General features: G+C 39.7%; 1 protein-coding gene across 1 annotated transcript in view; it reads right to left on the bottom strand.

The window, feature by feature from the left end:
* LOC308225247 (contactin-4) overlaps positions 1-18676 on the bottom strand; it is a gene marked incomplete at its 5' end in the record, with an annotated part of 165621 nt that extends 146945 nt beyond the window's left edge. Inside the window, one exon of the mRNA XM_080625912.1 lies at positions 18622-18676. Within this exon, the coding sequence (XP_080482038.1) occupies positions 18622-18676 (55 nt within the window). The remainder of the gene's footprint in view (positions 1-18621) is intronic.
* Positions 18677-21316: the final 2640 nt, after the last annotated feature.

The following is a 21316-nucleotide window of genomic DNA, read 5'->3' as shown; positions in this document are numbered from 1 at the left end:
CTGTTCTAGCTTTTTATAAATGATTCATCAATCCTTTTGTTTTTTTCCTCCACAGCTAAAGGACTTCTGCTCCCAAACTCAAAATCAGCTGTAAGGATAACTGGGAAGCAGGACTATAACTTGTATGTCTCATGCATGCTGGGAACAAACTGGCTTCAGCACATTTGAATAAATATTTGGCTTGCTGACTTTTTCACCCCTGGTAGTATCCCCCGAGCACTTCCACAGCCCAAGAGCTCTTCTTCCAGCTTTGGCATAATTTTATAAGCAGGGATTGTGCCAAGCTATTTCCCAGTTCAGAGCAAAAGTGGAACTTTTCTTGGACTACATCTGAAAAATCCCAACCTTCTGAATAGCCAATGAAGTTGTAGAGGTCTGCAGGAAGCTGCTAAAATTACATACCTAGGGAAGTGGCTTTGTTTTCACAGGTAATAAACACCTCCCTGTTGTGTTGAAATGTGTGGAATTTAAGGCATGTTAACATTTAAATCAGGTTCCTCTTCTAGTATTTATTTATCTTCTGCATTTCTGAATACAATTATGAGAAGTTAAGGTAATCAAAATGATAAACAGATGTCTTGAGAAAAAGTGCTCCTATTGCAAGGGAAGTCTCCACATGTGACAAGTAAAATCTATGGAGATTTTATGGAGTCAATCCTCCTAACACTCACAAAGTCCACCATTATCTCCAGTGAAAATTCTACACAGCCTTTGGACATCTCCAGACCTTAAGTAGGACTCCTGGAGTCCTCAGAGCTGAAAAGACCTGTGGGAGCAAGTCCAGAGAACGCCACGAAAATGCTCCAAGGGCTGAAACACCTCTCCTATGAAGACAGCCTGAGAGAGTTGGAGTTGTTCACCCTGGAGAAGAGAACTCTCCCGGGAGACCTTAGAGCAGCTTCTAGTGCCTAAAGGGGGCCAACAAGAAATCTGGAGAGGGGCTTTTGACAAGCACATGTAGAGACAGGACAAGGGGGAGTGGCTTTAGGTGGAAAGAAGGTGGATTTAGGTGAGGTCTTAGAAAGAAATTGTTTACTGTGAGGGTGCTGAGGTGCTGGCACAGGTTGCCAGAGAAGCCGTGGCTGCCCCAGCACTAGAACTGTTCAAGGCCAGGTTGGATGGGGCTTGAACCTGGCCTAGTAGAAGGTGTCCCTGACTATGGCAGGGGCATTGGACAAGATGACCTTTAAAGGTCCCTTCCAGCCAAAACCATTCTATGATAAGATGTTTAAAAAGCCTAAATTCACACTGCGTTTGCTTTGGTCAGCTTAAATAAACCCTTACTGTTTTTATAACACAGGTTAGTTTTCTTTTGATTGCCTTTTTCCATGTTACTTAATTGCCTTTAAAAGGAAGAGGATGTTCAGGACCAAGTTTTAATGCAACATCTTGAACAAATTATAGTAAAAGAAAATTTGAACCTTTGATAATTTAAGTGTTATTTTTTTACTACTAATGTGAATCCAACCCTAACAAATTAAAACAGGAAGAATTAATTGGATATGCAAATAAGATTATTCACTATATAAATCTAATTACATGCCAATTTGCTTTAACAGCATGAAAAGAGAAAAAAAGTACTTTGTAAATCTTTTTAAAAACCACCTGTAGCACAACAAAGGGGAAAGGCTTTATCTTAAAGGTGCTCATTGTCAGCATTAGGAAAACAGGGTATTTTGAAGATCTTGTCCAGAGCACCTTTTTAATGGGCACTCTGCTTAGTCCTCTGATTTATGATATTCCATTATTAGTTTTCAAACATATACCACAAAATACTGTTCTCCAACCTCAGCAACAGACAAAACAGGGCGATCTTGGAAATATCAGGTGATTCCAGCCCCAGACCCTGATTTTTCTGTGCTGGTCCAGACCTACACTCATGCCTGACCATAAAAAACTATCAACACTGAATCCGCAGGCTGGGTGGCATCAAAGTCAGAGCAAACCTTGCCAGCAGCAGTCATGGAGCAGCTGCTGTCTGCATCATGTATATACTGATCCCTTTCAGGTTTCTCTGTCACCTTTATAAAGTGAAAAGGGACAAAGGAATAATTAGCAGAATACCACACTGCAGTGAGGAAGATTTCTCTAGGGAAAAAAGCCTGTTAATTTTAAGCCTTTTGTGTCCAAGAAGCAAATTACATATATAGCCAATTTACTTGTTTGAATAACTACTTGTCAGTAAGAGTAAAAATTATAAATGAGATCACTGGAATTGATTAAGATACAGAAGAGCTGACACCATAATTAGTGCCCAGTGTGCCACCTCTGATAAAGAATCCCAATCACCTGCTATCATTGACTACATTGAATTTTGTCATCTGACTCCGGTTCCTCGATTCACAAATTGGGCATCTAAAATAATCCAGAGTAAACAGTATTAACTATGTCCTCCATTATAATAAGACAGGGAATTAAAGTTTGCACTGCTACACCAAGCAAGTATTAAGATGACCTTATGAAAATCAAGTTTATTACAGAAACTAAATTTGACCCATATGAAATCTGAAGTAGATGTATATAACAAAATATTAAGATACATTAAAAAATAATTTATGGCCATAAATGGTCATAGAAACAGGAGCTTCATAAGGAAAAACTCCTTGGAAATGAAAGTGATCTCACAAATACGCTAACATGGGACATGGAAGGTCCTGCCTGGTTCACTACTGCTCTTTATGAGGAAAGTTGCCTCTTCTGAGACTGAAAATTAAAATGTAACTGGTGACTGAACACCTCTGGTCATCACCTGGAGCAAACCCCCTGTTTGTGACACTTCACAGAGCTGCATCTCCTCCCCAAAGAGCATTTCAGCCCAGGAGCAAGCAGCCACCTAGAAGAGCAAGTATGCACATACGGACTGCTCCTGCACCAGAGCATCTTCCAACTTCCACTATACTTTCCTGAGTATCTTAATGTCCTTGTGTCCAGTGTAACTCAGACCAGGTTGCCCTGTACACGGTAATCAGTGAGGAAGGCAGTGTCATCTTGTACCTGTGGGTTTAGGAAAGCAGCAGCAGTAGCCAGATACACTGCAATAACTTCACAGGCATTATCTGCTCTGAGCCTATAGGTAATGTGTCAGGACTCAGTGTTGGAAACTGAATAAACACTGTATGCACACACCGCAGCCTTACTTTGGGTGAAAACTAATGTGATCTTAGACAGAGCTGATTCTCCAGTGAAGGATGCACATACCAGAGGATTATGTCTTTATTGCTGTATCATAGATTTTTTAGACAGCTTTCTAATTAACCAGCCCCTACACACCTACCCCTACACTCCTGCTTTAGCTGCAAGTGCTGAACCATAAACATCTAATTCTGAATCATATTATCAAGCAGGTTGTGGTTACACAGGTTTACTGACATCTAGTTTTACATTGCTTACATTACTAAACAAGAAGACTCTCAAAAATCCTGCAGTTTTTCTTCTCTCCCTCTACATTTTAAAGGGGTTGATGGTATTTGAAAAAATTACTTCTTAAAAAATTCACTTTTAAAGAAATTTGCAAGGCCATGCCTCGTTCTACAATTTCTCTGCTTCCAGGGTAATCTGATCCCATTTTTAATGGAAATGCTGAGACTTCGAATTAGCACAGCCTGTCATGCAGCTTGACACCTCACCCCCTTTGGCATGCTCTTTCAAGCAATTTGGTCATTCACCCTGTTACTGTCTTCCAGTCAGGTTTTGTTCTTCATCTGTCTGCTTTTTTGGGAAGTACAATGAATCAAGAATTATTGACATGCTGGTATAAAGTCTGAACAAGCGAGCATTTCTAAGTCCACATTTTCACAACCATAGTTGCCAAATAAGCAGAAATAATCTCCTCTCAGAAGAAACCTACAATCCCAGCAAACTAAACTCTACTCCTACCCACAGGAAAGCTCTCCTGGTGCTTAGTTACAACTTGCTTTGCTTTCAGAGCATTGCCCTTACACTGCTATAGATGAGTACTGAAAACAAATGCAGAAATTTGGTGACCACAGAGAGGGGTTTTTTTGTCACTTAAAGTCTCTACATGTAGTTTGTTATTGTAGATTTTAGATTGTATTTATAATGAACGATAGATCAAGTTAAGCATTATACAGCTAAAGACATGATGGTAGTATACTCATTTGGTTTAGCCAAGATATTTTTCATTTAAGTACAGACTGGTTACTAATACATTTGTATAGTGAAACGAATATATTTTTTATTACTTTAAACGCTATGTTGTCAGCTGCATAGTAACTGTTGAATTTACATGAGATCTTCTGAAGTCTTCAGAAACAACTTAAATAGATTTTAGGCTACTACATTCTCCTGTTCACAATAAACAGCAATTGCAAGGGACAAAACATAACTCCTGCAGAGTGTCAGCACGGTTTCCTCTGTGTCCTCCAGTACGACTAAGCAAAGTGGTGGAACATGCTTTGTTTTTCTCTCTAAATCTTTCCACTGCCTCCTCTGGCTCTGCCAGGGGCAGCCAAGGCAGCTCTCACGTGTGCCCATTAGTGGTTCAGTGCACTGGAAGGGGTTTTTCTAGCTGTGAAATTGCCTCATGTGTACGCTCAGAACCCCACTGCAGGCACCCGAGGTCTCAAGATCCTTCTGTGGTTGGCTGTCCATGCACCCACAGGACACGCTGAGAACCAGCATGACACAAACTGCGCTACAGGCAATGATGTCCCATGCACGCAGAGTGCTGCAACCACAGCAACTGATGTCAAACAACCCATGTCTTCCTCTTTGTGCTACACTGGTCGATCACACAGGCAGGAGTGACTGAAGCCCAAAATGCAGAGCAGCCACAGATATCCTCCCTATACCCAAAGCCCTTCTGCACTCTGCAGCACTTCCAGATGCCATATTCAATTTCCTTCAATTAAAAAAAGCTTTGGAAGAATACAAAGAGAATGAAATGAGACAAAACCACAATAAACACTAATGCAAAGTTCAGCTTTCCTACAGGAAACTATTTTGCCAGAAACTCTGTCCTGCTAATTATTAAGAACACAAAGATCTTGGCTCTTGTAATTTCACTGATTTGGACTGGACATTTGATCAGGTGACACACATCAAAAATACTCTTTTATTTATTTCCTTAAGCTGTGTTATGACATCTCTCAAAAACCAAAAATTCCTTGCTAACTACTGCAATACTAGCTGCTATATTTTCATGTGTCTTCTCCTAAATACTTTTAGAAGAAAGCAGTAAAACGCCAGAGAATGTCGAGACTTGAAAATAAAAAAAGGTAACTAAGTTTTACCAGTAATTGGATGTCACATTAAGAAAAGTTAAATTAAAAGTGCTAAAAGCACCTACCATAATTTTAAACACAACACCTTGCAAGAACTGTGAACGCCACTGCTGACTCCAACGTGTAAGACCTAACAGGCTAAAAGCCTTTCACAAATCAATCCTTCAAAACACTGGCAGGCACATTTAGCTTGTATCACTGGGAAAAAACACATTTTATACGCAGCCAAGTGTGTTTCAAACATAGCACAACCACACCTGTACAAAAACACCAAGTCTGATAGGTGTTGGAACAAAATGAAAAGGTGACTTCAAGTAAAATTGTCAAAGTTTGATTCAACACCACTCAAAAAAGAGAAACACAGCAATCAGACCACTACTGCCTGCAATAGTGCCATTAGAACATCCTTATTCCAGGAACAGCTACCAGTACCTGAAGGCTGAGGTGAAGATTCCTCTTCCCCAAATCCCAGGTCAGATTCCCATCTCCTGTGCTTTTACTCAGCTTGGTTAGGCAGTTCCTGACCTTTTCAAACAGCCCAAGCAGTGCTGCAGCAACAGGACTTCACCCCACGGACACTGCTGTACTACACTGGCACACACCACAGACATTTGCAGCTGCAGGCTCATGTGAAGTTGGTCCTGAACTCTTTGCACCCCTGTCCACGACTTCTTCATGTTCTGCCTCTGGACTGCACTGATTTCTGAACCTGCTCAGGATGGTCTAAACACTAAATTCAGTGGTGTGCTGAAGATAAGGTTGACCTGCTTCCTCTGGGTTTGATTTGATTCCCGAGGACATTCATAGAATGAGACGGTGGATTTTGTTATTAAAGCAGTATCTCATTGATTTTCAATGTCATTTCTACTCCAGAGTGGAATTCACTATTCTTGGGTGGGAAGAAATATAATATTGTGACCCAGCAATTCAGCACCAAGATTACCCAGTACAGACGATTCCCTGTCAACTCTTGCTGACAAAGCATTTTCATTGTACAAATGAGCTCTAAATCCTTCATCAATACAACACCCAATGTCTCTTTTCCTGCACCTTGCAGTGTTTTAATTTTCAATTTTAATTTTTAATTTTATTGTAATGCCTGTGAAACATTGCTATTTCAGGATGAGCAACAGAATTGTATGCTTTGCCTCATGCACATTTCCTGTGCTTTATATTCAATTTGCACGCATGTACATTTAAAAAAAGGGACATTAGCCATGTGCTTTAAACATGGCCTGCATTATGGAGTGGCAGCTAAAACTCAACATAGATTGCTCCTTTTAATGCTTTTCAGGTATGCATATAATTTTAAACAGTTCTACACATTCTCATCTAGTTTGTACTGCATATGTGTAGTAGTAGCTGTACCTTTTAAGTAACTTTGGTCAGGTTTGCAGCATTCCCCTTTGCACGCTGATACACATCTCGCTGCCTTTCACTCCCTCTCCCCAGGCCCCATGATGTAACCCAGGCACACTCTTGCTGCCATTTCACAAGAGTAAAACTCCAGTAATTCATCATTCATACACTGCTCCTGCAGTCACAGTTGCAGAAAAGAACATGTTTGTAAACAAACATCCATCACGGTTGTTTGCACATCTCTATTTTCTTGTCTTTTTGACCTTTTTTTTGCTCACTGATGGTTTGATGAATACAACTGTGTTTGAGTAACCATCACCTAGTGCTGCACTGCAATTAGCACTAAAAAGTGTGATAGCCATTAATGGATTATTTAGCAATTCATAAACTGCAGAAAATATTTAGATAGTGGAGAAATACAGAAATCACACAGAAGAACAGTAAAACAGGACGCCAGAAGCAGGATACCAGAACATGGAAATCCTGTGTCATTAAAACACAAGAAGCCAGCTGCTGGCTGATTCAAATTGGAATTCTTTGACAGAAGTCAATAAAATGACTTGCACTATTGGAGGACCAGGGTTATTTATCAGGTTTGACAAACCTCCTCTTTCTCAAGCAGCACAAGGGCTGCAGGACCTGCTGGGAGCGGTGGGGAGGGCTCTGCTGGGCTACAGGGAGTGATGTGGGATCATCCACCAGGCTGCTTTCTAGATGAAGCAAGTGTCTTTCCACAGCAAATCTGCACAAACTCAAGCTGTTCAGTTTAACCCACTCGCATCAGCTGATCCCCAGTGCTTGCTGATACACAACTCTGCATAAAGATACCACATTGACCTAACACAGGCAAAACATCTGTTGCACATGTTGGTGCCGATCCCACCGAGCAAACTCAACATTTACCTCTATGGCTGGAGCTTTGACAAATTATAATCTCACATTGCAAAGCTGCTTCCTAGTTCTGGGAGCTTGTAAGACAGGCATATTAAATGAGCAATAAAATGCAACTTAATGGGGTCAATGTTAAATTAGTTTCAATTATCAAACCCCATTTTAACAAAATGAATGCCTGGCATACATCCAGGATCCACATAATTTACATGGGAAAGCATTAGGTTCTCTCTCTTTATGCTAACTGATGGCATGATGCTCCTTTGCCTTTCATTAGGGAATAACTTCTATATTCTACCCCAAGTACATGAATGTACTAACAAAACCCAGAAAAAAAGAACACATGGAAGTTCATGCAGAAATGAATTGCAACAGATCAAGAAATGGGACTGCTATACTCGATGAAGCAAAGTCAGTATTAATACATTTTAGAAACTTCTATGCAGATTATTTTCTAGTTAGTTGTTTGAAGAGTGATATCGTGAGACTATTACAACAGCTGATAAAATACACGGAGAACCTCTGCTTTTCACCAAGAAAAAAAGAGAACACAGGTTTTATAATGTGCACCATGCTCTTTAGATCTTGAACTAAAAAGAAACACCTTGCAGTGGTACGTTACATATGCTGGAAATTAGTTACTGTATTTTGAAATGAGTAGCTAACATTGGGGAGCACAGATTAATAAGGACCCAGGTTCTGTCTGCTCTCCCTGGAAAGAGTGGGGATGCCAGAGCATCCCAAGGCGCCGAGTGCCACTACTCAATATCACATATGAAAAAAGATGAGAATCTGCAGTTTTTCCAGTTTATAAAACCAGAGATGTAGCCACTACTAATAACTGTTCTTGGCCACTTGACTTGAGAATTGCAGCTGGGCTTCCTGATTCAGAAGACGCATCATTTTTATATTGCTACAGAGAGCATTTTTATTCAAGTCAAGGAATACATTGTTCAATAACAGTTTGATTATGTGCCGTGCTGCCTTTTAGACTTGTTTTCTCTCTCAAGTATGTTAATGTTCCTAACCCAGAGGGACTAAAGAGAGCCAGCACCTGCAAACACACACGCAATGGCAAAAGCCTCTTCCATCTCGCTCTCACTCAGGTGCCCTGGTTACAGCTGGACTCTCAGGTGTTCTTTAAGACCCTATCAAGCTCTCCCCACCACCAACTCTCCCGGATTTGATGTCCATAACAGGTTTTTTGGAGCCTCTTTCAATTGCTCTTTCACCGTTGTCATGTTAGCCATCATTTCTACACTGCAGATATACCGCTTCTCATCCTGCGCTCTGGTCTCACACCTCTGCCTCTTTCAAAGATACTTCCTTAAGGAAGAAAGCCACAAGAACAAAGCTTATTTCTTCTTTAGCCTTTCTTCCTACTTTTTTTTTTTCTTTTTACTTTAACTGACACTAAGTATCATCCCTTTCAGTAATGTTTGCAATTTCAGAGTTGCCTGTATTTACTTTCTCCGAGTATGGTCACAGTGTACTTGTGCCTCAACCAGAAAGGTCAGAGATCACCAGTACACTATGGGCACTGGATCTGCGTTACACATTCAAGGGGACCACAAAATCATGACAAATGTGCAAGGTAAAACAACATGATTCTTCAATTTATTGCCAAATCACCACAACCGGGACTTCAGCAGTAAAGCTCAAAAATACAATGATGTCATTTGTTTCATATATAATTCCCCTTTTAAGAGACATGATAAAAAACAATCTGATTTAGGTTACTTGACCAAAAATTTAGAAAACTATTTGTAAGTGGATGAGGAGGTGAATTTTTCTCATCTTCATTCCATGCATTCATCCAGCTACCTTCAGCCCCTTTTTATCTTGTTGTATCTCTTGCATTACTCCCTGCTTTCATACCCCAGAAAGCCCCAACCATCCACCTGCCTTCTTTCAAGTCCCTCTTCAGACTTCTTCTCATAAAGCTCACACAAAATACTATTTCACATGGATCATATGAAAAATGGAAGGAGGAATAAAGCTCGATCTGGCCCTCAGTGAGTGTTCCATGTTGTCTGTTTACACAGACAGTAAGCTCTCAGGGCCAGAAATAAATTATTCTTCCACGTCTCACTGAACACACAGTATATTATCTGCTTTTCACAAGTAAAACCAACAATAATACTCTGAACTTTGTCAAGGATCTATCTTGCAGCCATGAAGGATGAGAAGGTACGATTTAAAAAATGGTATAGCAGGTATTTCAGACACAATGAGGAAGCCATCTAAATTCACACTGTACTCAACAGACACCGTACAGAGTTCAAACAACACTCTCAGACGTACTACTTCTTTTCAGCTATGCAATATATTTGAAAAGACAGAGGATGTTTTATAAATGACAATTTCCTTTAAAACAGATGCAACACATTTAAACTCAGGTAAAATTAAGACACATCAATAAATTAAGGTAGATATATTTTTCACACTTTTCACTAACACCTGGAAAATTTAATGAAGTTTAAAGTCACCAACTTCAGCTGAAGATGGTGACTGCTGGCTGGTTAATTAGTTGACTGACTCATTGATTAGCAACTTCTTATAAATTATAAATGGTTGTAATGCACGACTTGCTTCACAGCCTAATTAATATGATATAGACTACTAAACAATTGTGTCTTAGTTCGATTTATGAAGCTAAATACATATATTTAATTGCAAAATAAAGAATTCAAATACATAAGGAAAAACAAATTGAAGCACTGAGGCAGTAATGTGCAAGTTTTGCTTTTCATCATAATACGCAGGAAAACTTTCCCAAAACTTGCAATGAGTCAGTGCAGCCTGTTGTGAGTATATGCTTAATTTCAGAGCACAGACTGTCACAGGATTTGACAAACACTTCAATAAACCAGCATTAAACAACGTTCAGATGAACGAGCTGCACTATAGCATTCTGTGCTCTATTCATTAAAAGCAGTATTTACTGCTTGCAGTCAGCTTACTTGCCATAGACTGATTTTGAGCATAAATATGCAAGAGTGCATCAGCATCTGTTCTATTTAATGGCCCAAAACCTGTAAGAGCTGGAGCACTTGTAACCACCAGTGCCTAGCTGCAGAAGGCAACACGCATTTCTATGGAAGACCCTACCAAATGATGCAGACAGTGAAGAGCGTCACTTTCTGCTACAGATAACATCAGCCAGAAATGCTCTGCCAGCCTATTTAAACATTCAGCTGTCAATAAAGGGTAATTCTGTTATTGCCCACATTTATAGTACTATAATTATCAAAGTTGAATTGACCCTTTCACCTTTCATTCGGTTTGGATGATCACCCTTAATTGCTGCTTAACTGAAAGACCTTTATCCAAACAATAATGATTGCCGCCAACATCATTTTCAGTCAGTTAATGCTCTGCTGCATGAGGTAAGGGCAGAAGGCAAAACCAAGTTTGAAAGGAAACTAATGGTTTCCCCAGGGGCTCTAAATGATGGAAATACCTGTGAAAGTGTGAGAAAAGGGAAGGAAGTTCTGTACCTATGCAGGATGGTGTCAGGGGGTGAAATATTTACACAGAGGCATTTCCCACTAGTTATGCTAGACTTTCCCCAGCAATTGAAGCAAGCAACAGTAAACACAAGCTCCAAACGTTAATCTCAAGAGTGGGAGAACAGTGTCTTGCATGCAGTTAATACACCTATTGTTATTTCTAGGTACACACTCCAGGCCAGCACTGCAGCTCTCAGACCACGCAAAGATGCAGTTTTCTAAAACCCCGGAGACAGAGCAGGCAACAAGCCCCAGTGCCTGAGCTGGCAGGTTTTGCATCACACAACATCTCTTACCTTTTCTTCTCATTGACCACACAAGCATCACAAAATGAGGTCCCTTTCCAATAATATTTAGATTTTCTAAGAATCATACATATTTTACCCATAAAGCAACAAACTAATTACCTCAAATTTTGCCATAAAACTTTATTTTTATTGTCAATAAAGAAGTATTTTGGGTCTGTATTCTCCACAATTTGATAGATGCTTGGAAAAGTATTCTTGTAACTCCCTAAATGAGATTTAATTTCAACGCTTACATACTAATTCAAATACAACCAAGCAAAATTGAAAAGAGGCATCATATAAAATGCACAGAGGATCAATAACCTGCCAGATACTTTGAACATCTGCTTATAAAAATGTCTGTATAGTCTCTGTTTTATTTAAAGTCCATCATCTTTCCTCCATAACTTTTGAGAAAGATGTAATTAAACTTGCCCAGATGGACTTGTGAGTTAAACAGAGAAAAACATAATATACCTAATCATCAGCATGTAAAGGATAAACGAGAAAATTGCATTGATATGGTCTCTAACTTTGTCATTTGGGAAACTATGGCCTAAATCAGAGTCAAGTCACATCTAGCGAGAGCTTCACTGCTGACAGATCACGAATGTAAAACGGGCACAGACCTCTTGCAAAGCTGAGTAAAACCCTTTGCAATCACAGAAAAACTTGCCATGTAATTCCTAAATAAGCATAAATTACACATAATCACACTTTTTTTTAGCTCTCTTTCACAACTGTGCACAGCTGAGTGATACGGTAGAATCCCACTTTGGCAGCTAAAAGTTTCTGCTTTCAGTTTAAATGAATTATTGCTACTTCCCAGTGCCCTCTTCACTCAGACAGTTCTTCCCCTCTGAAGCTTCTTCTCACTGTTTCCCTAGTTTTAACCATTCTCTTTTAATCTCCAGCTTCAGTGGCTTCAGACTTCTATACTATAATACCTAGCACCATATTAATATTAGTTATTACTATTCCCATTCATCACCACCACCACCACCTCAATAGCACCTTTAGTTCTGTTTACATGTTGCTATATATTAAAGAAGTTCTTAGCCCTCCTTAGCGATAGTTTAGGTTTGCCCGGGAAATGCAGCAGACTAGCATTACACAAGAAGGAACAGTCAGATGAAGTTTCTAAGCAGGGTTTTCATCGCAACAGCTGATTTGGATAGGCTTGGCAGAGGAGACAAGGGCAGATACACATAGAGATGCTGAGGACCCCACATCTTTGACTTTCCATTGCAAACGGAAACAAGAATTTTAACTGTACAAAGTCTGCATAGCTTTTCCTTGACATTAAGGGAATGCTTTCTGCTGAGAGTTCAAGATACTTAAGCTCTAATCAGCAACAAAAAGTACAAGGAAAGGACTTTTCACGGGAGGACTCCAGCACAAGTGCTGAGGAAGGGAACAAACCTCTGCCAGCTCCTGCATCACTTCCACAGCATGTCTCAGCATCTAACACTGCCAACCATTATCCACAGCAAACCAGAATTCTGCCTTCACTTCACCACTTACAATTGTCCTGACCTCAAAAGCCTTTACTTTTGTAATAGCATGTCCTTTTAACTACACATCTATCACCTGTAGCAGTCATCCCTTGACATGGCAGAAGGACATTTAACGGAGATGAGTTTAACCATATTCAAAACGTGGCAGTGTTGCTTGGGACACAGGTAGAGCTGACACTAGAGTATAACCAATGGTCAGTCTTAGGGAGTTTAACATTAGAAGTGTAGAAGTGTGACATGAAGAAGATGTTGTTACAAACAAAACCCTGTACAGAATTGGTTGTTTCACACAAACAGATCCCAAGGCCCTCTGCGGATAAGGCAGTTTTAACTAATGTCTGAAACCCTCTGTAGATAGGGTAATTTTAATACATGAAGCATAACTCGAGCTCCAAGGACAGGTGCAAAACTCTTTCAGCCCCCCTGTGGAGGAATTGTGAACAAAAGTTCCCTCACTCAGGTCTCTCCAGCCTAAACTCAAAGTATTAAGGTCAAGCCAGAACTCAACTGCAAAGCCACCTCCAGTGAGCTCCAGTGACAGCTCACCCAGTGCTGTGAAGCCAAGGGCTGGGTCGTGTTTGAGAAGTGATTGTATTAATAGGTGTCATTCTGTGCTTTATCTCTTCCAAGTGCTATGCAAACATTAATTAGGCAGTCAGGCACAGAAATGCAGAGTGCTGCAGAACTGACCAAAATACAAATTAATAATTACACAACTGCAACAGATTAATCATTTACCAGCTACTCACTAACATCAAAGCACCAGTCATGGGAACTAGACAGCACCAGAAAAAACACTGAACAAATTGAACTGCTGCATCGTTTATAGACAACCGTCATATAATATGTGCAACAGTACCTCCTGGTTTAATTATTTATATTCAGACATGAAATTAGCAGAATTTCTTTTGCATCTAACCTACATCTGCTTGGGTAGAAGCACAAATTCAAATAGGCCTGTGAATATTCATCTTTGTATTAATTTTGAGTTTCAATTTTTATCAGAGTTTGATGTCTAATTTCACTGTAATGTATCGATAAATATTACAGCTATTTTTGTCTAACAATGGAAAACACTTGACTATATACTGGTTTTTATTCCCCATGAATTACACAGCCATGTTCTGAATATTTTGGACTGAACCACTGCTAAGGCTATGATGTATCAGCATGTGACAAAAGGAGAAAGAATGCCTGGACAGGCATTTATAAGAATACTTTCTTGTAAAAAAACAGTTTTGGAAAGAAAATTAAAATAAAGAAACCCCTCCTTAAAAAAAAAAACCAAACACACCCAACCCAACACACTGAAAATAAGCTCTAGAGGAACTTCTTTTTCCCCCTGACTTCTGCTATTGTGTGTATATTTCTAGATTAGAAAATGTCATTTTTCAGCAGATAAAAGGTGAAATAATGTTTTTGTTCCACCTTAATAAAAAATATGCTAGAATTTGATATTGGATATGATGCTGTCCTTGGATTTGAATAATTAAAGGCGGGTGTTGCTGGAATATCATGACACCAGTAACAGAATCCCCTGTACTGACAGCCAGCAAAAAGCCCATTAATAAATACCACTCTAACCCCTGTTCCGATGGCTGAAATGATGTATAGACTTCTCGCGTGTAGTTTTCTCTATAGTCATTCATCTTGCCTTTTCAGATGTGAGAGGCAACATGGCTAGTATCTAATTCCAGATACCTGGGCAATTGTGAAACTTGAGCTTTTCACATAATGGAGTGTAGACATGCACAGAAATTGCAGAGTGACTTATACAAACCACTCTGGGGGAGCAGCACAGGTATTTCTAACTTTCAGGATCACCTTCAATGTTCCACTAAAAATCACCAGCAATCTTTGTGCAGCCCATTTGATTCGCTGCAAAACAAATGCTTACACAGCTGGGGGGTTCAGGGAGACACCAATTTATCAGAGAGAAAGAACAGTGTTTCCTTATTCATTCAAATCAGTATAAAACGAATACTAGATTCTGTATTTCAGTGTGTGCTTCCTTGGAGCTACTTCAGTAACTGCTCCAGGAGCACTGAACAGATACAGCTGCAATAGCACTTTCCCTTTGACAAACCAACCTGTTGAAACAGCAGCATCTTTGTAGAGCTACAAGACAATTTTTTTATTGAAGCTATTGTGTTTCTGTGGTATTTGCTAAGAAAAAAGGAGGGCCAGTCTTGCTGGCTGGTATGTTTGTTGTAAGCACAGATCTTTCTTTTTAAATGGCAAGAACAAGCAGAAGGCCAGAAACCAAAGCATCCAGGAAAAAGCTGAGATTAAGATCAGAGGCAGAAGAGCAAGCCAGACTGAGCCCATGCACAGCACAGCAGAGAATAGACACTTCTCAAAAGCTATTAAGTTCTTTTTTGTTTTCTGTCAAAATGTGAGTGGACCTTCATGGGTTAAATTACATTATAAAATACGCATATGCACACTCAGACACCTAACCATCTATGCAACTGCAGCTCATTAACATGCAAATATGACTTCAACAGTGAAACTCACTGCTGCAGGAAGTTAATGAGGCAAAGAATTGCGTAAGAGTCACAAACCTACAGAATATTTCCTTTCATTCCTGTCCAGCACATTACAGGCAAACTGACTACGTCCCATCTTCATTAACTCAAGTTGGTTTTGCTCATCCTGTGCAATGTCTTTTGTTTTCCTGTCACTGTTCCCAGGGTGTACACAAATCTATTTCAGGGTATACGACTGCTATGTGGGATTGCCCAACAGAAAGCATTTGTTAAAAAAGTCACGACTTCAGAGCTATGTGTTATTTTTCACAGCCTATTCTGCCTCTCATCTTACTCTCCAAAACTTAAAATTATCACCAACACAACTGCTATTTAAGGAATAAATATTAATTAAATATTAAGGAATCCAAAGAAAGCATCGTTAGCTTTTATCAGTATGACCTCAAAACAACCAGCAAGAAAAGTAGTCTGAGAAATATGGTCCCAGGTTGGGTGATGGATTGAAAGGGGGTGGTAAGCTCAGGAAAACCTTTAACAGTACTGCTGCCTTTTGAGGGAGGCTGGATAGCTCCCAAAATTATTAGTAGATTTGCACCTCTAGGTAGCTCGTTTAAGTACATCCTGGGATTGATCTAGCTTTCTATCCAAGTGTTTTATCCTGCTGTGAAGAACTGTAATATCTGAACACCCAGCACATAAAATCAATAGCAATATCCCGTATGGACTGCGAGCAGCTCTGGCACGTCTTCCCTTTCCTGTTACGCTGGCAGGGGTGGATAACTGTTACACTTAACGACTCATTTGGATGCTCTGTTTTTGGTTTGACAGCCGTTTAATGGCTTGAATGATATGAGTTTGGAAGTTTTCATGCAATTTCTAGTGAACAGATGTTTATTTAGGAAGGACACACAGAAAAACCAGCCCAAGTAGCTGCTGGGACTGGCAGTAGTTGGAGCCCACCAGCTGTCCCTGAAGGGGCACCGTGGCCCCTTGTCTCCACAGGGAGTTTTGACAGGGCAACACACAAAAAGCTCATCCTCCACCAGCTGTGCTCTCTGCAGCAGAGACACAAATGAGAGCAATATCTGGGCTGTGTGTATGACACTGATTAGAAGAACTAAATACAAGTACTCTATTTTCAGGTTTAAGCTTATTTTCACATGTAACTCAATACTTAATGCAGTTTAGTAGTCCTTTGAGAGTCCACAAGGCACTATAGAGAGCTGTCACATAGTTTTTCCGCATACTATTTTTATCTTTTTTTTTTTGTTTCTTTGTATAATTCAATCATTAATCTTTCTCAAGGACAGATCAACGGTTTGATCAACAGGAAAATAAAATATTGCTTCCTAACTTTCTTTTTAACTTAGAATTTAAGAATTTCTTCAGAGAAGTGCAATGACTATTGCAGACAGAGGGAAAGTCTCCCTCTGTCCTGGGTAGCCTTCAGGCAGAGCCACCATGCAGGGTAGCAGGAGAAGTAAGCAGCCTCAGGTTCCCCTGTGTCTCCCTGCTGCCAGGCGGGACATGTCTTGGGAAGTTACCAGTCTCCTTTGAGCTTTTCCCTTGGGATCAACACCTAAGGTTCTCCAAGAGCAGCATGATTACCAGGAGGGGCAGGCAAGCCTCCTGAAACTAGGTTAAAAAAAGAGACTAGAATAGAGAAACACAAAAATTGAGAAGGGATGAAGGTTTGTCTATCAGCGTTTGTTTTACAGCTTTGTGCCTTTTGTGTGCAGCTGCTATATAGCAACTATGAAATGAACAGCAAAATGAAACCATTTCCTCACTCATCACTGAATATAAATCTTGCACAAAACTTCTGGCATTCCTTGCCCCATAAATCTCCCTCAGCAGAACAGAGAAACTGATGCCATGCCCTGAAGGCATTCAGTTTGCTGCGAAGATGAGAAAAAAGGGTGCAGCAGAATAGTGTGGGGAAAGCCAGTGCTTGAGATGCATTTTTCTAAAATCAGATGCAAAATATAAGGACAAACTCCCTCAAACACATTATCCTGAAACTTCGTTTTGCTGACCCTCTACATTTTGCAATAAATACTTTTGAGTGTAGAAATTACAGTAAAAACCTATTTTGTATGCTTTTGTTTTCCCACTATTTTGTTTATTTGCTTAAAATAAAGGATCATGCTTTCTGTATACCCACAGCCTAACTTCTCTAGGCTTGCAGTTCCTGAAACACGTGTGGCACTGCATTGCAGAATCTCTCTGCATCCAATTTCCTGCCAGCTCAGAAACTGTCATAGCACATTTAGAAAGACTTGGAACTGAATTTCAAAAATAGGTACCCATAAGTATCGGAATAAAAGTAGCTTTGTGTTCAGTAGAGCTAAGCAGAATAAAGTAAACACTATTATAAGTAGTTTGCTACTACCTAGAAAGCTGAAGAAGTGCCTTGACAACGGGCACATATAAAAGGGAAGAAAGCAGAAGTTACTAAATCAAGCAGTAAAACATTCTGAACACCAACCAGCAGGTAAATTAGAGCAATCCAGATGAACACCAAGGTGACAAAAACGTTAATTAAAACATAACACCCCCCCCCCCCCCAACAAAATACATGATAAAGAATAATGATGCCAATTCAAGGAGGAAATCGATAGCTGAATGGCAGACTCAGAATAGACTCAACAGACTCGATTGCAGCATCCACCACAGAGGCATGAATGGAGTGAAATGAGCCTGGCTCTTCCAGCTCACTGAGCAGCCATCTACAAGCAGCCTCTTGCACATGAGAAAGTCAGCACGGCTTTGGTGCAAGCTTTGCTGACCCACTGCAAGTCTGAAACGTGTTCAAGAACACAGCTCCAGGATGAAGTCACATTCCTCAGAAGTTTCATTTTGCCAGGAATGCTCAAAACTTTATAACTCTCAGGGAAGAAAAGGTTAAAGAAGGGTATTTACAGAAGATGGTTAGATCGCTGAAATATGTTATTCTAATTATTTGTTAAATGGAGCGAGGTCTTAGCTGTAACATAACACCATTTTAATGGGATTCAAAGCTACACTCCACGTAGGTTTAATTGAGCATTGAAACACTTAACACAGAGCAAAGGAAAACAACTTTCATCAAACAGCAACTTTGAACTGGAAATGGGTAGAGCAGACCTTTGAAACATTGCACTTTGCTGCAGTGATGCTGATCAACAGTAAAAGGAGCTTGTTAAAAGCATCAGGTTGATCAGTTCAGCAGCTCTCTGTGATGCTGGTCATGAAGAAGGGATTTATTTTGACATTTTATCATTGGTATATAAAACGCAATGCACTTTTACAGTAATGTGAAATAAAGCTTTAAGACAATTTACCTGCAAGGCACACCATGAATGACTGCAGCACTAGCAGCTCCCGTAGCAACCTCATCTTCAGCTACCAGGGTCAGAGGAGCTGAGAACAGTAACTACAGAACAGAACAGGGCTCCTTGGAAATTTTAGGCAATTTTTAATCTGTAAAAGAAAAAAGACAGATTATAAGGAGATTAAGGATTGCTGCTCCTTCTATTTGTTGAAGGTTTTGCTTTTTCTTTACAAGAAAGTTGCATCTGAAGACCAACAAACACTTTTAAACATTTCATTTAAAATCATTCTGCAGCATGATTTGTGACCATCTAAGGATCCTGGGTACCAGATGAGGATTATGAATTGTAACCCCATATCTGCACCACCTTCTGCTCAGATGTTGTGAGATTTCTTCTGTGTTTCAGGTTTTTCATTAATAGATTGGCTCACTGCCTCCCTGGGGTAATCTGAAGTGTAATTAGTGAACTCTAGATCACAGTTAAAAGGTACGAGAATTACTCTCACTTTACAAACATCACCTGGTATGTGAAGGACACTATCTCTGCAAGGTGACGCTTTCTGTGACGCTGCTCAGGAGACTAGGATACTTTTCCCATTTCACCGCCATTCTCATTGCTCTTAAAATTCTTTAAATAAACCCCGTGAATCATCTCCAGGTAAAACCTGCTCTTTTCCTCGCATTCTACTATAACTTGTAAATAGTTCAAATTTGTGAACAGGAGATTTGAAGACTTTCTCAGCTTATCACTGCAAAGTATGCTCCTCCTCTCCCCAGAGCAACCCAAGGAGGGAAAAAAATGCCTCATTTTATGAAAGGAACCTTTCCCAGAGCAGGCATTTAAATATTAAAAATAAATAAATCAAGTCAGACACACATTCTTATAATTTATTCATTTCACTGAAGGCTGGAAGTTAAGGGGCCTTCATGCTTACAAGACAAACTGCATGACTAATAGCAGGTGAAGGGGTATCATGAGAGGTCTCCGCTTGTTTTTGTGAGTTAAAATTGATAAGATTCTTCTAATAAAGTCAGGTTCAATGCACTGAGGAGACTAAGAATCTTTATCCTCTGATCTAAAGATCCAACTTTGAAGAGGGTAGAGATTAATTGAATGTATTCACCTACTCTCACACAGACTGATTAGGCTTGCTGGGGGTTGGCAGGAAGGACTAATCAATGAAAACTAATAACGACTTAAGTGAATGATTACAGTATTAATTATTAAATTTTGAAGGAAAACGTCATCATAGACCTTTATATTGATTGACACAGTTAAGCAGTTACTCTTTGTGTTTATAGTGAACTCAAGAAAAGTATTTATACATGCCCCATCCCTGGAAGTGTTCAAAGCCAGGCTGGATGGGGCTTTGTGCAACCTGGCTTAGTGGAGGGTGTTTTTTTTTTTACTTTATATGGTCTTGATACATGGACAAATACTATTTTTCCTCTAAGTACCAAATCCCATTGGTTATAACTGCACCTATACAGGAGATTTCTACCAAAGGCAAGTCATTCTTGGTTTTACTCTAGTTTAAGTGAGATTTGAGCTCAATCTTGTATTCACCTGCAGCTGCTGAAATTCTTTCATGTTCTCGTTTTCACATGTATTATTCCCATCAATAAGCTCATCGTGTCACTTATGAGGCTTCTCTTCATTACACTGCAATGCTACGCTTTACGATTATTCTCCTCACTCTCTGCAATAAGCTACGTGGGACTGAAACAGAACAATCACTTACAGCCTTTGATACCTAATTAAAACCACAAGAGCTATAGCGCTTATCAACTTAACGTACTGCCAGGAACCCATCTAGAGCCCCCATAGACCCATCTTTAAGCTGCCAGTGTGTGGAAGGGCTGACCAAAACCACTCCTGCTATGTGGATTAATAACAGCAGCACTCAGCTTCTCAGCTGTCTGTAAGCAGTGGCGCTGGCAAGGAAGTATTACATCTGCATTTTGGTTAAAAATCCTAGAAATATAAACTCCCATATCTGACCAAATTCAAACAAAATGCCTCTATTTATTCCACACGCTTTGAGGATGGTGCTTTTAGAGATTTGATGGAGATGAGACAATGCTTCATGGAGGACCATGGAGATGGATGTCCTGTTCGAAGGTCCCAAGGCTGTTTGCCATCTCTGCTATTCCCTTTAAACACAGATTGTTCTTTCAGTATTTTATTCCCTTGTTTCCCATAAATGCCAGAAAATTCTTGGATAGTTTTCAACTTATTGCTCCTCCCCATTGCAAATTCTTCCTCTTACCAGAGCTTTTCCTGACTCACCACCCCCTTGGGAAAAATTCCGGCTACTCTGTGGTTTTTGCAAACATTTTTTTTCTACTTAGGAACTTATGCTTCTCTAAGCATTTTAAACACTAATACAAAACATTTCAAAATTACTAATATAAATTAGTTTTTAGTTCATAAGAGCATAAAAAATAGCAGGCTCTTTCTTTCCTCCCAAGATGCTTTGACGCAATCACTGGGTCTTACTTTCAGTCAAAAATAAAACTATGCTAAAAATATACATATTTAGTACTCAGCATCTTTAATTAAGTCCAGTGAAAAGACTGAAAGTCTTCTCTATTATTTAGTTACTCAAAACTTGCTGCAGAGAACCAGGAGACATCAGAAAGTCATGCATGTGCTTCGAAGAAACTTCTCAGATATCTGAATGGGAACAGCCACTTTTGGTAGT

This window comes from Psittacula echo (genome assembly GCF_963264785.1).
Source record: "Psittacula echo genome assembly, chromosome: 9".
NCBI classification, from domain to species: Eukaryota; Metazoa; Chordata; class Aves; order Psittaciformes; family Psittacidae; genus Psittacula; species Psittacula echo.
Note: the sequence above shows the minus strand (reverse complement) of the source record. Positions and strands in the feature narration are given on the sequence as shown.